Source organism: Lepidochelys olivacea (genome assembly GCF_965140295.1).
Source record: "Lepidochelys olivacea isolate rLepOli2 genome assembly, chromosome: 21".
In the NCBI taxonomy this organism is placed as follows: domain Eukaryota; kingdom Metazoa; phylum Chordata; order Testudines; family Cheloniidae; genus Lepidochelys; species Lepidochelys olivacea.
In genome coordinates, this window is record NC_140431.1 from 13,321,057 (window position 1) to 13,340,469 (window position 19,413).

The window sequence follows — 19,413 nt, forward strand, 5'->3', positions numbered from 1 at the left end:
GGACACTCAGGTTAAATACAAAACTAGATGGCAGTGGGTCAAAGGCAGAGCTAAACAGCAGATTCCCTTGGGGGCCGGGGGAGAAGGAGAAGATGATAACCTCAAAAGGAGGCCGGTTTTAATTTGCTAGCCATGGTAATGAGCCCAATACACAGGATGTTAAAAATTCTTATATGGTATTATAACAAAGCCCAATGACAGATCCTCTCTCACTGGTGCTAATCTACATACACAGAAGAGTTCCATGGTGTTTTCATGACTCTAGCAACTGTAGAGGGAGAGATTTTTAGGTCTATGGGTGACGAGCTGGCATCTACAAGGACATGACCAGTTAATTACTGCAGTCACATGCCACCATCTAAGGTGTCATAAGTGAGGTACACCACAATTTGTTTGTGTGGTCTGTGATTTTAAGTGGACAAGTAGCTCTGTTCTTGTGCCTTCAGTAATAGCAACTGATTCACGGATCTGAAGGCTACCATGTTAGACCTTGAAACAAAACCTCAAGGAAAGAGAAGTGTTTTTCTGATCATTTTTAAATTAGACTTTAATGATTTATTGCTCATCTGCAAGGATTAATATTGCATCCATTAAAAATCATTCATATACAAAATAAACCTATCTCACCCGGATTGGTGCTAACATGCTCCCTCTGACAGAATCAAGGCTTCTCTAGGCATAAGACCAATTGTTCCCCTGTGTCTTTTTCGTTACATGGCTTATACAGAGATGGAGCCCTTAAGCTACGATTCCTATTGACACTGTAACACTGAGACAGACAAATGGAACAGAGGGGCCCCTCCCAACAGTCATGACAGAGAACATTTAGGATGGTACATAAACCTCTGTTTGGCTTAGAGTGGGAAAACCAAGCCTGCTCTGGGATACTAGAACTTCTATGCGAGCAGGAAGTGCAGAGGGAGAAAGAAAGCTGGGAGTTGTGGCATGGGGGCAAACCCCCTGGACTGGAGCAATGATTGAGCGGGAGCTTCCCTGTGCTCCTGGTCATGTCCTCTTCCCTGAGCAAGGAAAGGAGAGCAGGGCCCCCAAAGGATCCTGGGCTCAACACTCCAAACCCAGCTGCATCTTGATGGAAATTCAGGTTATGGGGGGCAGAGGGGGGGAGTACATGGGCGGACTCGGTAAGGTCATTGGGAACCAGCCCTGGCAGTCTGAGTCAGCCCAATGCAGCAGTGAGTCAATGAGAAACCAAGAATCTATCAAGGGGGGGGGCAAGAAAGAACATGATCAAGGAGCTGGGCAAGCTTGTGAAGAAGAGTCTGGAGGAATAAGGGGGAATTATTGGAAGTGCTGGAAGGTTTTGGAGGATGAAATCTTAATCCCGCCCGTTATCAGAAAGGAGCTATTTGCTCCCAGAGAGGGAAAGCAGCCGGGGTCGCCCATAAACACACACAGGGAGGTTCCTCAGAGGTGGTGCTAGGAATGGATCTTGTGTACTTGGGCGAGGGTGACAAGGGAGCACAGGGTTGGTCAAGGGTGTTTGCTACACCCAGCTGCAGTGTCTCGATTGTCTTTGTACCTGTACATTCGTGAAGTGCTAGACTGACGCCATATACTCAGCGGAAACACCCTCGTTAGCTGGAGCTGGGCCTTTAGGCCACTGCAGCTGAAACTCCTTCCCTTTTACATGTCACTGAGCAAAGAATTGGAATCTGGATTGTTGTGCTGTGATCTTTGTTGAGCTAAGCCTGGAACACAGGCCTGAAAACCACGGGGCATCAGGCCCTTCCAGAGTGGGACCGTAATGTGGTGAACCAGATGAAATAAGACAACCTGCCACCTTCTGGGCTGGGGAAGGAAGAGGTGATTGGCTGACCGCTTTAGAAGACAGCAGTGCAGCTGGCCAGGGATTCCACCTCCCACAGTCATTGGCTCTGAGTGGGGCCAAGTGCTTTACAGAATGGTCCACTGACTGGAGGATTTTGATTTCAACATGACAGCTCGCCGGTAAAGCTGATGGAAAAGTTGCTATGTCATCAGAACATCCCCTGCACTCTGCACGTTAAGGGGACAGGAGCAGAAAGGGTCATCTGTGTTCAACACACGGAGGAGTTCACGGGAGGTGTCATATGCTGGCCCCTCTCTGGCCAGGCCTGCCCATGGCTGAACGGGCTGCTGCATGCTCTCAGCTGCCCGACTATTCCACAGAGTTCCCACTTGGAAACACTTTCTCCTTTGAAACAACATTTTAGACTTGGAAAAGAAAAGAAAAATGGTCTGAAGTCAAATAAGATGCAGTTTAAAACCTAGGAGAGACAAGGAGTCTGATGGGTAGGTGATCCCCATTCAGATTCAGACTAGCACCCTGAAATAGACAAGTTAACACCCACCTGGGCTTATCCGTACCAGGCACCATACCACCTTCCCAAGTTCACATAGGAAACCCGGTCTGGGGTCACACACCTTTACCCTAACTGGCCACTAGGTGCCACTCTGCTCCAACACAGGGATAGGAGCATTGCTCTAGCAGCTAAAAACTGGGCTCATTAAGGCAATTTAGAAGTTGCAGATAACTCCACACAGAAAAAAAAAACAAACAGTACAGTATCTCAGTGTTTGCAAATATCCTGACTAAGGTGCACTGGAAAGATAAAAACCCACTGTGGGAATGAATTGCCCTTCATACTCAGGAAAGGAAACCCTTCCCATGAGTGAAAGTCTGAAACCACACAGCCAGGTTTCAGTCATAAAGCAGTAAGCAAATCCCAGGTTGTCTGCCAAGATCAGACGTACAGAGAGACGCGATCATGTGAAAATGTAAAACAAAGTGACATTAAAATCAGACAGATAAAAGAAAAAAACCAACAGCTTTTAAAAAAAGAAAAGAGTAAAACAAAATAAAATGATCTTTAAAAATAATTTCTCTAAAGTTGTCTTGTGTGGTCTGGTCCTTAGATGTTATGGTCCATCAGTATCTGAAACACAAGGAAAGGAGACCAGAGTCAGGCAACAGGTACCATATTAGAAGCCACACCATCGGTGCGACATCTGGCACCTTCAGAGAGCAGCCATCACCTCCATGTATCCGGAAGTACTTGTTCCTCTCCAGTGCAGTTCTTCCCCAACCCTGCCAAACACCAGCTGTACTCACAGTCTGGGTGACTATCATCCAACGCAGAACTAGCTAAGCAGACAGCTGGTCCATATCCCAACCCCCAGATGGCATTACCCTGCCCCAACAAGCAGCAGGATATCTCCACACCCACATGCCACTGCAATAAAGAGGCACAATCCATGCCGCTACTGCTGGAAGAGGCCTCAGAAGGTACCAGAGGATAGATTCTTTATCCCCCTCACACAGGTCTTACCTGTAATAGTTGGGTTTGAAAGGCCCGTTTTTGTTGAGTCCCAGGTATTTCGCTTGATCATCTGTTAGTTCTGTCAGATGGGCATCAAATGAAGGCAGGTGCAAGCTGGCAACGTATTCATCTGAGAAGAGTAAATATGAAGCCATGGGCAATTGAGTTTGATGGCCAGGCACACGGGAACACATTCAACAGTACCAACAAACACACAACAGATGTTAAGTCATGTCACTTAATGCACGACTGGAAGGCACTCAAATACTACAATGATGGGCAAGGTATAAGACTCTAGAGACTTCAGGATAAGGCCAATGTAAAATCTAATGAGGAGTTCAGAGGTGCGATCAAATTTCAGGCCAAGGTACATCTTAGCAGGGCACATCTTAGGCTAGGAGAAAACTGCACAGATTTTAACAACTTGTTCACTGATTCCCAGTGTAACGAGTTCAGTAAAACATAGCATATTCAAGAGATTGTGTCCAGAACTCAAGTCGTTTTAGAATCTAACTTTTCAGGATCTTCAGTGTTAGCATGGAGCAAACTCTACCCCACCTGCAAAAATATCTAATATTAACGCAATGGGGTAAACAGTGCAGACTTGAATTGAAAAAAGGATTGCACATGTCATACGGAAAGCATCTGCAACTATATTATTATTAACCATGTTCATTATGGTAGTACTTGTCCAATGTATTAGACACTAAACAGAGTAATAGACAATCCATCCCTGCCTGCAGAGCTTACTATCTAGACATGATAGATGGAGAGGCAGAGGAGAGGGATAGAAGCAGACAAGCAGAATGAGCTCTGAAAACTACAAGGGCTCTCGATCCTCATCTTTCAGGATAAAAGCATCACCATTGTAAGGTCAGGAAGTAACTGCTCCATGGAGTGGTGCTTCAACTACAGGAGTTTTATGCCTTCCTCTGACAGGGCTGGCAATGGACACTGCCAGATTAGATTGATCAATCCAGCATGGCAGACCCTGTGCTCTAAGTAACAATAAACTAAGAGCCCTGAAAAGCCGTATCACCACTCAGAGAGTTAATATGCATGTGATGGGGTGGACTAGGCCCAAAAGCCCCTGCTGGAGGTCTCAGGTTCCTGCCACACTCATCCCAGGAAAGGAGCAGTGGACAGGTCCTCCAAGCAGCCTAGAGTGGTTGCAAGGAAGCAATCAATCAGAGGGGCTGCTGGAATGGCCCGTCAGCGGCCAGGAGGACCATATAAAAAGCAGCTACAGAGGCCAGAACCAAACACAGGGCAGTTCTTCACTAGAGCTGGAGGAGCGTAGATGATATTGCTGGCTGAAGGAACTGCAACACGACAGACAGCCCAGTGCTAGTTGGGACAGGGGGAGCACGGGAGAACTCCTGGCTGGCTACTGGGCCTGAGCTTAGAAGAGCCCTGAGCTAAGGCTAAGACGCTGGTGAAGGCCAGGGCCCCGAGTAGTGGGCGGGCCCAGCTCTTCCCATAGGCCACTGGAGAAGGGCCTACAATTGGACAGCACTAAACCCCCAGAAGGGGACTGAACTTCAGCTGGGCCTCCTGACTGACTGGGGCCAAAACAGACTAAAGGGCAAAACCATTGCCTCCAGCGAGGAAGCCCGGGAGGGGTGGGGGGGACAGCCCGAAAGCAGGGCTAGGACTGATTTAAAGACCACGGACAAACCCAACCAGAGGGGGGCGCTCACGAGAGGTGGGTGCCGACCCCATTACAATGCATTAGAGGAATAAGTGGGTATTTAAATGACTGATCAGGGCAGTTACAGGCCACTGGGGAAATTATGTATTTAGCCAAGCCTCAAGCGTGCCAAGAAAGGCCACTTACTGGCAAATGTTTCTTCAGTAGTCCTCTCTTGCACTTCCCACTTGTGCAGCTCACTCACTTCCACCACCACACCTTGAGCTGATGTGAAAGACAGCCTGACCTTGGAATCGCCTACAGCAGTGGTCCCCAACCTCTCTCTTGCTATAGCATATTCATGTTTCCAGAAGAATATGGCGGGCGCTGGACAACCAGCCGCTGAGAAGTGGCGTCATCAACAAGCGTTGCCGCTGAAATGCCGCCAAGAAGCGGCTTCTTGGCGTTGCCACTTCTGGGCAGCGTTTCGGCGGCTGGTTGTCCGGCAGCTGCGGGTTGTCCGGCGGAAGCGCTTCCTTGCCATGGCACCCGCAGGCACCGCGTTGGGGACCACTGGCCTACAGTTTCCTGCTAAGTGTCTCGGCCTCAATATTTAAAAGCATCTTGTTGACTCTCACTTTCAGTCAGAAGAACAATCAGACAGGGCATCTAGCTTAAAACACTGCTGGGTAGGACAAGCAGTCACTAGCTCTTAGGGTTTCAGGAAAAGGTTTGGGAGTGAATGGCAACAGGTCCAATCCAGCCTGTTGCACAAAACAGCCAATTCGCTTACAGTACATACGCATCACCCCAAACTTCTTGCCTCCTGCAATCTCTGCCGAACAATCGTGCACAGTTAGCTTACATAAGTTGCTCCTTATAGGAGCAGGAAACATAGATCAGAGATCTCGGTAGAGTCTGGTGAGACTGTGGCTTCTCTAACAAAGTGGCTATCAGCCTTTCCAGACTACTGTACCCCTTTCAGGAGTCTGATTTGTCTTGTGTATCCACAAGTTACACCTCACTTAAAATCTACTTGCTTACAAAAATCAGACAAAAAACAACAGAAGTGTCACAACACGTGATTACTGAAAAATTGCTTCCTTTCTTATTTTTACCATATGATTATAAAATAAATCAGTTGGAATCTAAATATTGTACTTACATTTCAGTGTACAGTATACAGAGCAGTATAAACAAGTCACTGTCTGTATGAAATTTTAGTTTGTACTGACTTTGCTAGTGCTTGTTATGTACCCTGTTATAAAACTAAGCAAATATCTAGATGAGTTGATGTACCCACTGGAAGACCTCTGTGTACCCCGGGTTGAGAACCACTGCTCTAACAGCTTTGCTGGGCCCTGATCAGATCCCTCACAGCCCTGTTGGCTGGGGACAACTTCAACTCGGGACTCAAGTAGCTTCCTTTGCTCACCCATCTTTTTAGGCAGCAAGTACACGTCTTGCTTGTAACGTCCCTCGGGAGCATTGTAGAGCTCAATCAGAGCTAGAGCCTGCGGAGATCAGAAAGGACAAGTCAGTCACCAGTACAGAGCTCACCAACAGCACGGGGCCAGAGAAGAGCTGACCAGAGGCCAGACCATAACACGTGTGGATGTTGTGATACTGACGACATGTAGGCACACAAAAACAGCATGCAATGTCATGCAATGCAAGAGAGTGGGGTCCAAGGTCTCGCTTTTGTAAAAACCCTTTACAATACCATCCCTGATAAATGTTTCCCTTTGGAAGATAACCTCACCTCCTTGCCAGGTGACTCAAATACTGCAGGGTCCCTGGTGCTGGAGAACCAGAGAGAAACTGACCAGCAAGTCCCAGTTTGCAGTGCCCCCACCTGAATGCTAGGTAAAAGCACAGCCCTCGGACGTGGTGGAAAAGTAAATCAGTGATAAAATTATCTTTTGTAAAAATCTAAGGCTGTCAGTAACAGGCAAGGAAATTCGTTTTAAATGGACATTCATTTTAACCTGACAGTGTCCCTTTGAAAGGCAAATGACCAGCTCTCCGGCTGGTAGAAGCTCCCTTGAAGTCATTGAAACTCCACCAATTTACAGCAGTTAGACCAAAATGCTGGCATTGTACGTGTTCCACCTGGCATGAAAATAACTCAGCATCAAGGGAAAGAAGTGCAGCTAATGGTCTGTAACAATCCCCCCAAAATTCCCTTCTGCAATGCCCATAGGTAGAGAGTTTCCTTTAAAACAAGTTTAACCATGTGCCACTTCTGGATTTCCCAGTGTATTGCATTCCCTTCATTTCTCTTAGATCGGGGCAGGGACTGCCTTGATTTTGTGTATGGCAAAGAGCTGAACACACAGCTGTATTTATTTATAATCCTGTTTACAGAGACAGCCTCGTGCCAAGAAACGCAACGGGTGGTGGTGATGGCTGTCCATTCGAGGTAATATTGCTACCGAGAATGATTTAAATCATTTTAACCTCAGAGCCAAAAAACAGATTTGAGAATTTATTTTACCCAAAGAGAAGTTCAAAGAAATAAATGCTCTAACAACTTAAAATGCAAACCCAAATGGTTGAAATGTTGTATGTTACAGAAAGCGTCTCCTGCTGCTTAGTGGTTATGTCGAATCCCAAGACCGCATGAGGCCCTGAAACACTAACCCCCACACCTCGAAATACAGCATTAGGCAAGGTGGGCAGTGTTGATGGTTCCAGTTACATACCTGAGTGGTGGCTGTGATGGACAGAACAAAGGTGGGAACTGTTGAACAGCTCAGATTGAGAAGACGACCCTAAAATGTCAACAGGATGAAGACATGTTAAGGACAGTGAACTCATTACACTGGGGCAGCTTAGAGTATTGAAAATGGGGGGAATTTTTTCCCCCCGATGCTTCAGATTCACCCATTTAGTCGGGTCACCAGTTGATGGAGCCAAAGAGCACAGCCTCATTACTGCCCCACCTCCAGGGGTCCACGCTCCATATCTAGTCTCACTCCCTGGGGCAGAGGTAAGTCATGCTCTCAGCCCAGCTATTTGAGAAGGTGCAGTATCCTGCTATTCTGGAGGCCCTAACTTCCCACCCAAATGGGTGAGAGCAGTTCCTGTCCTTAGCTAAACGTCAGAGAAGCTGTGTGGTCCTGACAAAGGGAGAGACAGAATCACTCCAACTGCAAGGCCTGTGGGGTGCCCGGAAGGTTGGAGTGACCAGCTGGAAGGAAAGAGAAATGCAGTGTTTTGTAGCCATTGGGTCCTTCCCAAATCAAGACAGATATTGGGTCTGGCTTGCATGGATGGGCAAGAGCAAGCCAGCTAGTAACTGTGTTGCTGAGAGACCCGTGTGTATGATAGGTAACCCTGCACCCCTTTGAGAATAATCAAACCAAGAAAGTTCTGGCTGCAGTAGTCCATGGTTACAGGGTCCCCCACAGGCTCAAAGACCTTCCCAGCCACACAGGTTACTCTGTAGTCTTTGTACTGAGTTACATCCCAATCTCAAACCAGTGCCCACAATATCTCCTGCATGCAGAAACTCTAGGAAGAGACACAGGACCCCCTGCAATGTGATGCTTTAGCCCAGATGCTCTGCTGCAGCTTCTCTGGCCTGACTTCCAGGACATACCTCAGCCAGCAGGACCACCCGTTTGCCATCTGGCCAGATGACATGGTCCACCTGTGAGCGGACACGCTCCCAGGTCAGCTCCGGGGTACGGAGACTGGTCTGTGAGGAGAGAAACAAGCAGGAGTCAGTTACCTGTCATCCAAGGCAAGTGGATCCCAGTGGGAAGGAGGTAACCCAGGAGCATGGGACTGTCAGGAGCAGACTGATAGGCACTCATGGGCTCGCTGCTGGAAAGGTTGATGGGGCAGATAAGCGGCAGAGACTCACCACATCAATTTCAGTGTTGGAATGGCCCATGTTACACACAATGCAGCTGTTCTTCATTCGGTCCAAGTGTTCCCTGGTCACCACGTTCTTATTTCCTATAGAGAAAGAGGATGCTGCTAATATGAGCCCAAACAACTGTAACTTGTGCCTCCCGATCCCTCTCTCTATGGCTGGTGCTGAAGATTTCTGCCCCAAAGCCAGGCGCAAGGTTCAGTCTCTGCCAGAACACGACTGGCTGGTGTACTGGAGCGCTTGTACTTTCTGCTGACCAGAGGGCCATGGGTGTGGTCTCTGCACATGAGCTGGCTGTGGTCTTGGGAAGATCAGTTCCTAGTGCCTCTCCTCAGGGTGAGCTCCCATTGGTGGCTGTGGAGGGGGAGGTCACCGAGGCAGCAACGAGAGCCCAAAATGGCAAGAAAAAAGTGCACTCCATACGTCACAATCTCACCCTTCCCAAGGTAAGGGGGAGTCCCTTTGACTCATCTGGACGCACTGAGGACAGCAAGTGGAGCTCACATTTTGACATCAGCACAGAAGTGGATTGGGTTTTCCCCTCACCCTGCCCTCCAGTGTCTTCCCTTGTACGCTCACTACTCCCCTAGCTACGTTTAGTGCCAGAGGGGACCTGCTCGGGCATGGTCAGCTCCCTCCACAGGCTAAACTAGCAGAGGAGCTGCTCTAGCTCCCTCCACAGAGTTTTGGGAGCCCAAGCTCACAGTTCTACCCCCCACGCTGCATGTGCAATATGTTGACTGAGATATCTAAGCACAGGAATCAGTACATCCTCCATGCACAGTCACTGGAGCCCATCACCTACTTTCTGACGTGCGTGAAGCAGGGAAGTCCTATAGAGATTCCTGTTCCAAGTACACGGGCCCAGGAACGGTTCCACAGAGCTTGAAGCAAGCATCACCCACCACCTTTCCCCCCAAATCTCCGTACCTGTGCAGGTTATGACCACATCCACCTGGCGGATCACTTCATTGAGTTTCACCACCCGGAAGCCATCCATGCTGGTGAAAGGAAAAGGGCAGAGTGAGAAGATGAACTGTAACACCCCTGCCTGCCTGCACAACACAACCTGGAAAGGTGAAGCCAGGAGGGAATGCAACAGAATAGCTAAAAATCTACTCTGATCAGTAACATCAGAGGAGCAGGCTTCCCACCCACACCCTGAGTGCAGTAAGTGCAAGGTGGACCATGTGCAAAGGAACCTGTGTGAGCTTGTGGTTGTGAATGCCATGGCTAGTGAGAGAGACCTGGGAGTGTGCACCCAACACGGCATGGAGAGCATTATGGAGTCCCACACCATTCTTCTATTTTAGTTAATTTTCAGGCACCTAGGTTTCTAAGTCCAGTTGGCTGCCCTGGGCCAAGGACACAGGAGCTCAAATGGGTGCACAAATGATGGAAGGTCCCCAAGAGACGTATACTTTCTCATGAGACTAGCCATGGGTTATGAGGTTCCGGGTGGATGAAGGCTCTTCCTGAGCAGCCTGACTTCAAGTCAGCCCTCTGATGAAGCTCAAAGACCAGACAGACAGTAAAGGAACAGGTGCTCACTCAGCAGCATTTAACTCTTCATCTCTTACCAGGCTTGGAGAGCACAGATGGGGTCAATCTCGGTGATGTTGACTATGGCTCCAAGGGCTTTCAGAGCTGCGCAACATCCCTTCCCAACCTGCAATGCAATGAAGAGCCTCCAGACACAGGACCCAGGAGGTCCCCATGGACAAACTGCACCCGTTTGTTTATACAGGTGGCAGCGCTAGGAGCGAGATTCTCATCGCAGACACCTGCTTAATGCCAAGGTTCAGTTCAAAGCCTGGCTCAGGAGCAGGAATGTGCTGCATCAGCTTTACAGTAGGCATGGCTACAGGCACTTGGCCCCTCTCAGCCCAGTCTTCCCCTCCCAGAAGTGTCATTCCAAGATCACCTGCTGGCATTCACGGCCTGGGCATAGCATCCAGCAGGTACAAGGGTTCTAAGATGAATGTCCTAAGCTGTCGAAATAGCCATCAACGCCGCACAGAGGAGAGATCACAGCTAAACTTTTCTTTTTAAAATAAATAAATGCAGATCTGGGCCAGGACTAACCTCCAACTGCCTTTTTTTTAAAAAAAGAGAACATGGGTATGTTTATAGCTTTGTAACAGACCCCCTATTTTATTTAGCACATGCATGGGGTAGTCAGTATGGCCCCATAGTTCAGCTTCTGGCATCTCATATTTAATATGGCAAAGCAGCCCTGAGGGACTACAGCCCCCAGCATGCAATGTTGCAGCTTGCTCCGAGCAGACAGGCAAATTACATGCAACCCTCGAGTCCCCGGCAGATTGCCAACACAGCCTTTCGGTTGGGCAAAGTTTGGGCTCCTTTGGTGTATAAACAAATTAGTACGCATATTCCTGGGGAGAAGAGCATTTACTGCTACCGCCAGGCCCTCCACTGCAGTGGACTCAGCTTGTAAGGTAAACACGCATACAGACAGCATGCGAATGGGGCTAGGTGTCAGATCCCTGCTTTGCGCCGTCTCTTCTAGAAGGATTTACAAGCACGACCCCCCCGCCCCATAAACGTAAATCCAGGAGTTCTGTAGACACCAGGGAGTTTCAAACCACTCAACAAGAGGATCATTTTATTATTACAGGCCTGCTTTATAAAGCCAAGGATACAGCAGTGCGGGATGCAGTCAGTCCAGAGCTCCATTCCACACCAATCCAATCACCATTACCCCCACGGCTCTGACACCGTGGCAGGCACGGTGTGGCAATTCAGAGTGTTACCAGCAACAACTGCGCTGAAATATGGCAATTCAGACAAATCTCCAAGCAAGCAGGGAAACAGAGACTTTGTATATAATGTCTCAGCAGCTTCTAGCAAGGCTTTCCTGCACAAGCATGACAGAGTGGGCGTCCATCTTCCCATGATTTGAAAAGAATTCTCTCCAGGATCAGCAGTCAGCCATGCACTGACATAGGGAAAACTGTCTAGAGAGACACTGTTTCCTTCTATTATGTATGAACTCTTCGTAACGCTCCTACTCTTAGCAAGGGTAAGAGGTCATTGCTCGTCAAAGGCAGATAAGGAACACTGGGGAAAGGATGGATCTTGACTATGCATCGCGGAGAGATGCTGCCTCACATTCGTTCATGGAACTCACCTCACCATAGCCACACACCACCACTTGTTTCCCTCCGAACATCACATCTGTGGTCCTCTTTAGGCTACAAGACAGAAACAGACCTGTGTTGGGATTAGTCAGTTCCAGACAGAGCAGTCTGCATGGGGTGATACTCGGAAGCGACAGCTGATCATGTGACCAGACACTGCAACATTCAACTAGGACACGACGGAGTCTGATTGAAATGCCTCAGAAGCCAGAGAAAGACCAATCTATCGGCTTGAGTTAAAGGAAGGGAATGGCTGTGTATCCTGAAGGATTAGACTCACCCGTCCAAGATGGACTCTCTGCAACAGTACAGGTTATCGAATTTCTGTTTGGTGACAGAGTCATTGACATTCATGGCTGGGACACACAGTTTCCCAGCCTTGGACAGCTGGTACAGCCTGCGGGGAGAAAGGACACTTCAGATACCGCTCCATTAGACACACTAGAGCTCTGCACACAGCAAAGCAAACGGAATCCAAATTAACACCATGCCCCAGAGAAAGACAGGACCACTGTAACCTCCTAGCCTAGCACTAGCGATGGGGAGCTGGCAGTCCTGGATGCAAACTGCCACAGAACACGTAGATCCCCAGCTGCTCAGGCTCTCAGGACAGATGCAATCCAAGGCCAAATATTTTCAGCAGAAGAAGTGAATGCAGAGCTAAAGCATGCACCTTGACCCTCAGAGCCTAAGGCCCTTTACGATTTCTGTCACTTCCTGGAGGCAATCATAGTGCATGTGTAAACAGCAAGGATCAGGGAAACCTGCAGACCTTACCTCACATGACCAGAAAAAGTACATTGACTGCTAGTCTCTTCTAGCTACCATGCAAGAGCAGATACCATGGAGAATAGAAACAGCAGCTGCCTGCCATGAGCAAAAGAGCGGTGAAAGGCCTAAATTCTGGCTGCCCCTGGGTCCAATACCTGTGCACACCAGTCACGCTCTCCTCTACGATGCCACGGATCTTCTTAAAAACATTGGGATATTTCTTATAAACCCAGTGGGTCAGATCTCCACCATCATCCAGGATCTAGGGAACATGCAGAGAAACACAAAGGACATTCAGTCCTTCCACTGCCAGCAAGCCAGGTCACTGTCAGCTACAGAAAAGCCCCATTAAAACACGAGGTGATAGGAGGATTTCTGCTCCTGGGTTCTATTCCCAGGTGAGAGACTTGTCGTGTGGTTCTGGGCATATAACTTGACTCAGTTTCCCCTCTGTAAAATGGGATAACTACTGACTCACAGGGGGACTGGAAGGGTTGCTTGTATACCACTTCCAATCTTTAGGTTGAGAGGCATTACTAGTACCTAAACATTGCACGTGCTCACAAAGGTGCCAAGAAATCTATGCCCCACTCAAAAGGTAACCGTCCCGGGGTCAGGCTTAGACACAGCTTTGCTAAAGGGCTTGTTTCCTAGGTGGGGGAGGAAGATTGATATCAGTCAGGGAGCAGATCCCAAGAAACTGGACTGGGGGGGAACAAGCCACCCCATGAACTGCATGCGAGTTTTATAGGACCCACAAGCAGGGCTCTGCCAGGACATACTGCTGAGCCGGGGAGCATAGGGACTGCTTTGTACTCCAGTCACTGAGTTCAATCAGACTATTTTGGGCATGGCTTAGACCCCAATACATACAATATCTATAGGCCTCTTGAGACTTGCAGGAATGTATGACTAGGCAAAAGTCTCCTCTCCTCCCCACAGCCAGTTCACCTTGGCTATCTAGTCACAGGCTCTAAAACACAGCATGAAAAGCACACAATCTCTGGGAACTCCCCTTTCTGACCAGCATTCAGCCCTATTCAATGCAGAGGGAGAAAAACGTTCCACCGATACACCCAGGGACCGGTCGTACAAGAGGACAACTGGACAATGAAAACCACCAGGTAATCTAATCTATTTTCCAGCAGCTCTTGGAAAGCAAAGTAGTGCTCGGGGGGAGGAGGACAGGACGTGGAATACTCTGCGGGGGAGGAGTAGAGAAAAGGCTGTGAAATGCTCCCATTACCATGTTGGCCTGCCAACCATCCATGTTAACACAACGGTCAATGCACCACCAGAAATCATCCTCTGACTCCCCCTTCCAGGCAAACACAGCAACACCTAGGGAGGAGACAAAGTCATTTGCTGCTGCTCTGCTGGGAGGCAACAGACACCACGGCCAGGGCCTAACACATGCGAGGTTGTCCCTGTGGTGCTGAACTTCCCCCAGCTCCCCAAGTCTACACTAACATTGCTGAGAACAAGTGCAGCTGAACAGAGGTGAACAGCAAGCTCAGTCAAGGGCAAGCCAGTGTTATAAACTTGCCCTGACCTCTTGGACCATGTTGCAGTGCGCTGTTGAATAACTGTTGTATCCCACCCCAGAAATGACTGCACTGACGTGGTGGAAGAAGCAATTCCTACACACAGTCTGTAAAGTGGCTTGGGATTCCTTGAAAGGCATCGGAGAAATGTATGATGAAGTAAAAGCAAGCGCCTCTGGCTTGCCAACTGATTTGGAATACGCAGGAGCAGAAATGGCACTGGCTAAGATGTCCAGAGTATCCAAACTCTCCCTTTGTTTAGGGGTAATCTAGTCCTGGAGCTCTGTGGACTCCCTGGAATGTTTCTCCAGACATGGGGGCAAAGTGGCAGTCAGGAGTCTGGGTAAGCATAGTATTTCCAAAAACACCGCAGCGCAATTCAAAACCGGGGAAAGTTGGCTTTACATCTCTCCCCTCCTGCTGCTCACACACTACTCACCAGCCTCCGCTAAGGCAGCAGCCACCTCGTTCTGAGTGGAATAGATGTTGCAAGCAGACCAGCGGCACTGAGCCCCCAGCGCGCACAGTGTCTCAATTAACACCTGGAGACAGAAGCAAACCGACAGTCAGCCCAAGAGGAAGCTGTAATGCCCGTCTGGATTCAGGGAACTCCAGCACAGAGCAGGAAGGGGACAGTGTTATTCAACCATAGACTATTTGCAGAGTGGAAACATCTGCTGATTGGGATCCTGGAGCAGCCATATTGGAAAATGCAGCTGCAGAGCACTTACACACACACACATCCACACACCCACATCCACCCACCCACCCCTAGGAAGTGTGAAAATGGGGACAATTTGCTCATGTGTGTTTCTGAAATATTGAAGCACTTCCTCCCCAGGGCTGCGAAAGTTCCCAAGATTATCCGCACAGATAACAAAGCACAGGAAAAGCCAGTCTCTGTTCTTCCTCCTCCCCTCCACCCACAAAGCCGTGAGCCCAAGGAGTACTCACCGCAGTCTGTGCTGTAATGTGTGTACAGCCCACTATTTTAGCTCCAGCCAAAGGTTTCTCTCCCTGGGCCCGTTTCCTGAGTGAAATCAGAGCAGACATGTCTGTGAAAGGAACAGAGGGTTTTTAACGAGGTCTCTGTCCACCACACAGGCCTCTTTGCCAGGACACCTGGCCAGCTCCTGCACCCTACCTCTCCATCTAGTCAGACTACACTCATAGATATTAAGGTCAGAAGGGACCATTATGATCATCTAGTCTGACCTCCTGCACAATGCAGGCCACAGAATCTCACCCACCCACTCCTGCGATAAACTGCTCACCTATGTCTGAGCTATTGAAGTCGTCAAATCATGGTTTAAAGACTTCAAGGTGCAGAGAATCCTCCAGCAAGCGACCTATGCCCCATGCTACAGAGGAAGGCGAAAAACCCCCAGGGCCTCTTCCAATCTGCCCTGGAGGAAAATTCCTTCCCGACCCCAAATATGGCAATCAGCTGAACCCTGTGCATGTGGGCAAGATTCACCAGCCAGATACCCAGGAAAGAATTCCCTGTAGTAACTTAGAGCCCAGGAACAGAGCGGGGTATTTTAAAGGAAGCATTCAAGGTAAGAGATTATAATGCATTCCTTCCTCCCAAGACGGTCATCCTGCAAGCACCTTTACAATGGGAATTTTTCCACCTTCCATGGCTTGGACAATGTGTGGGTGGATGGAGTTTGAAGGCATGTCCATCATTCCCTGAACCAGCCAAGCTCCATCAAATCCCAGTTGAAAATACGAATCACCACTTTTCATGAGATCTAAAGAAATGGGCCTCCTGGTGCTACCAGTTTTACTTTCTGGAAAGTGCTTTGAGCTCTTCACATGTCGAACTTCCCCATCCAAGTCTATCAACATTCCTGCTGCTCACAAGACTGGGTACTTAAAACCCTGCATGTCTTGTCATTAATGCACCACCTGTTGGAGGAGTTCAATTCTTTCCTACATGGCTTGCTGATGCCTCAAGGAGAACATCAGGATATTTGCTGACCATAACTGAAGGTATCAGGATATACCCTGGTTTGATTTATGGTACCAAGGAGGCATACAGCCCAGTTGGCTCAGAAGACATCCCGTTACCTTGTTCAGCGATCTCAATCTCCCGGCGCCCGAACTCTGCCTGCTTGATGTTCTTCACACAGAAGTTGCTGCTGCCCTTGGAGTTGGTTTGCTGTTTCTCTCGTGGGGAGACCTCATCATCAGAACTGTCTGTGTAGGATGCAGCTAAACCAGGAAAGAAACAACATGAGAATCTCAGAGGCTCAGCAACCCGATTACCTTCTACCAGCCGCGTTTCTAATCAGTTTCACTTCCTGTCTGTCATGAGCTAGCACAACTATCATCAGCTGCAAGGGAAAACAAACGTCTCACAAGAACTTTGCATTTAAATTCTGTAATTTCTTAATGGCATCTCTGTTAAGAAGTTAATCATTCAGGAGTGTAAATGCCAAAGGGGACAAGGTGGTTTTATGATTTAGCAGAACATGAAATGTTCTATAAGGGGAGCTGCTTTGTTAAGAATTTCAAAACTACTTGAAAATGGTCAAAACAATTGTAAAGGGGTTGTTCTGAGTTGTGAGAAGGAAGCCCATAAAGTGTCTCACCCAGCAACAGATTGGCTTTAATTGCATGTTAGACGAGAGAAATGTTCTTGTTTTCAGGATGTCTGGTTTCATTGCAAAGCCCACTCCAACAGCGAAGGTACGGGCCACTCAAAGTGTTCAGGATGTAACAAAATAAGGACAGACCTGTCAGTTTCAGGCGTTAGCACAGGCTTTAGAGCACCAGCAGTCAGCAGTCACCTGGGGAAGAGGAGCCTCGGCAAGACAAAAGCCTCTCTGGCTTAGTGAAGGAATTTGACCAGTATGCAAGCTGGAGGCAATCCCCACAATTATTCACATACTGCACCACATCCCCAGCTCTGCTGAGTGCTTCCAATTCCAGATGGGAGGGACTGTAGCATGGAAACCAGAGTGGGGCTAGGCCCACACTTACCAGAGCTGTAGCTGTCAGTGGAAGATTGCGAGATGGAGCGAGACAAGGACCTGCGGCCAGTCTTGGTTGGGAACTTGCTGAACTCCTGCATGTCATCTGCAAACTGGATTTGCTGAGAAGTGCAAAGGAGTAAGAGTTAACAGCAGAAATTCGCAGGAAACGCTCTAGTGACTCATTCTGCTCTGCCCCTGGGCTCCCTTCTCTGTCCCTACTGCTGCAGTAACAAGCGAGCATTACACAATGTTCCCTTACCAGAGCTAACAGCTCTGCCTCCCTAGGAACCGAAGTTACACTTTGCTCAATAATGGCTATTCTCTCTTCAGTCATCTCGGTCAGCAGCAGGTTAATGCAGATTAGTCACCCCAAGTTACACCCAATGAAGTGAGCTGTAGCTCACGAAAGCTGATGCTCAAATAAATTGGTTAGTCTCTAAGGCGCCACAAGTCCTCCTGTTCTTTTTGCGGATACAGACTAACACGGCTGCCACTCTGAAACAGGTTAAGCAAGGATCCAGCATACTTCCCTGCAAACCTTGAAACATCTGCTTTAACCCTTCCCAGGCTCCCTGAGACACAAGCCGAGAATGATTAGAGTAACCCTTAAACCACAGAACACTGGGTGATCATCCCTTATCGGCAAACCTGCCGGCAACAAATGCACAGGTGTCACTCTTACAGCAGATTACGCATTGAAACTGAAGCTTCACACTGAGCACCGATTTGGTTAGACTGAGTAGCAAGTGAAGATGCAATGGCAAAAAAGTCAGGGTAGTAGGGAGATACTAGCTGGATCTGCGTGAACGGGGCCTCAAAAGACATTGACCCCAGAAGGGAAGAAGCATCCTGTGGACTAGAAACACTGCAATCCCAAAAATGACATTGAAGGAGGACCTGGCACACTAGGGTAAAAGCTGAAAAGTAAGAACATTTCAACAAAAAGCAGTTGACATCGTATGAATGTTCAGTTTCCTCTGCTATTATTACAGATGTTTCAATTGTAATCAGAGCTCTTAGCTGGCCTCTGCTTCCACTTCATCCAGCAGCGAGACTCAGTTCAGGACTGTATCGCCCACTAGCTCACAAAATCCTAGTATGTAGGGCCTGAGAGGAGAACGAAAGTGCCAGGGTTAGTCCCAAGCTGCTTCAGAATTCAGTTTTTTGAACATACTGTATGATCAGAGTGAGAAAATCTTTATCACCTCAAGGTACAGAGCAAGAAAGACGTGAAAGGGAAACAAGTGCAAGTTTTGGGCACAGTATTTGAAAACCTCTTCCTCAGAACCTCTTTAAACGGGAAATAAAACTGGCTTTGAAAAGCCAGTAAATATGGTTTATACTCCACTTTTATAGGGTGCAAAAGCAGAATCCCATATATGATGATAAACCCCCCAAAGCATCCCCTGGTCCTGTTTGACCCCGTCATTGATTATGAGGCATGTGACTTAATTGTACCTCTTAGCAGGGATGAAATATCATCCTGAGGAGTGCAGATTAACAGAGCCCCCCACTGAGCCAGGGCGCAGCACAGTTAGAAGACAGTCCTGAAGAGACAATTAAGAAGTTGAGACAGGTAGTAACAGGGGGGTTCTACACAGCAAACTAGACCTGCAAAACCATTAAAACCAAAAGCTTCCTTGGATGCTTTCAGAACAGGGAGGTACAAACTGCGATGGACCTCAGGGGAGGGGAGGAACAAATGCTTCATCCAAGGTGACCCACCCCATGGAGAACCTGTCCACCCACTGAGCCCAAATACACAATGGGAGTAACACTATCACAGTCAGTCAGCTGTACTGCTGCAACCAGAGAAGTCCTGCAGGAAGCACGGCTAAAAACGGAGCAACAATCTTGGCCTGTTCGCAGCCAGATTCCAAGGGGATGAGCATCTTAGGTGCTCAGAAACCCCGGTGATGGGCATGGTATAAGAATCTGAACAGAACAGCATTAGCTAAGATAAATAGTAGCAAGGGTGCATGTTGTTGCAAAGTTGTGTGGAGAGGAGTTGCAGCTGAAGTGTTTGTACCAGGGCCAACACGAAGGGACTTCCCCTGGGGAGGGCTGGTTGGAAAAGGTTTTAATCTGACTCAATATATCTGAACATCCCACTCTCAGTAAGT

General features: G+C 48.4%; 1 protein-coding gene across 2 annotated transcripts in view; it reads right to left on the bottom strand.

The window, feature by feature from the left end:
• Positions 1-518: 518 nt before the first annotated feature.
• Positions 519-19,413, bottom strand: part of AHCYL1 (adenosylhomocysteinase like 1) — a gene marked incomplete at its 3' end in the record, with an annotated part of 45,862 nt that continues 26,967 nt past the window's right edge. The window contains exons 2-17 of one of the 2 annotated variants that reach the window (XM_084611104.1): positions 17,298-17,409; positions 16,383-16,526; positions 15,264-15,364; positions 14,749-14,851; positions 14,012-14,106; positions 12,921-13,027; positions 12,275-12,391; positions 11,985-12,048; positions 10,414-10,502; positions 9,764-9,834; positions 8,822-8,916; positions 8,555-8,653; positions 7,656-7,724; positions 6,386-6,464; positions 3,330-3,450; positions 519-2,936 (exon numbers count right to left, since the gene is read on the bottom strand). In XM_084611104.1, the coding sequence (XP_084467230.1) occupies positions 2,930-2,936; positions 3,330-3,450; positions 6,386-6,464; positions 7,656-7,724; positions 8,555-8,653; positions 8,822-8,916; positions 9,764-9,834; positions 10,414-10,502; positions 11,985-12,048; positions 12,275-12,391; positions 12,921-13,027; positions 14,012-14,106; positions 14,749-14,851; positions 15,264-15,364; positions 16,383-16,526; positions 17,298-17,409 (1,473 nt within the window). Of the gene's footprint in view, positions 2,937-3,325; positions 3,451-6,385; positions 6,465-7,655; positions 7,725-8,554; positions 8,654-8,821; positions 8,917-9,763; positions 9,835-10,413; positions 10,503-11,984; positions 12,049-12,274; positions 12,392-12,920; positions 13,028-14,011; positions 14,107-14,748; positions 14,852-15,263; positions 15,365-16,382; positions 16,527-17,297; positions 17,410-19,413 lie in introns of those variants that run through there. The other variant, XM_084611105.1, reaches the window with a different exon arrangement.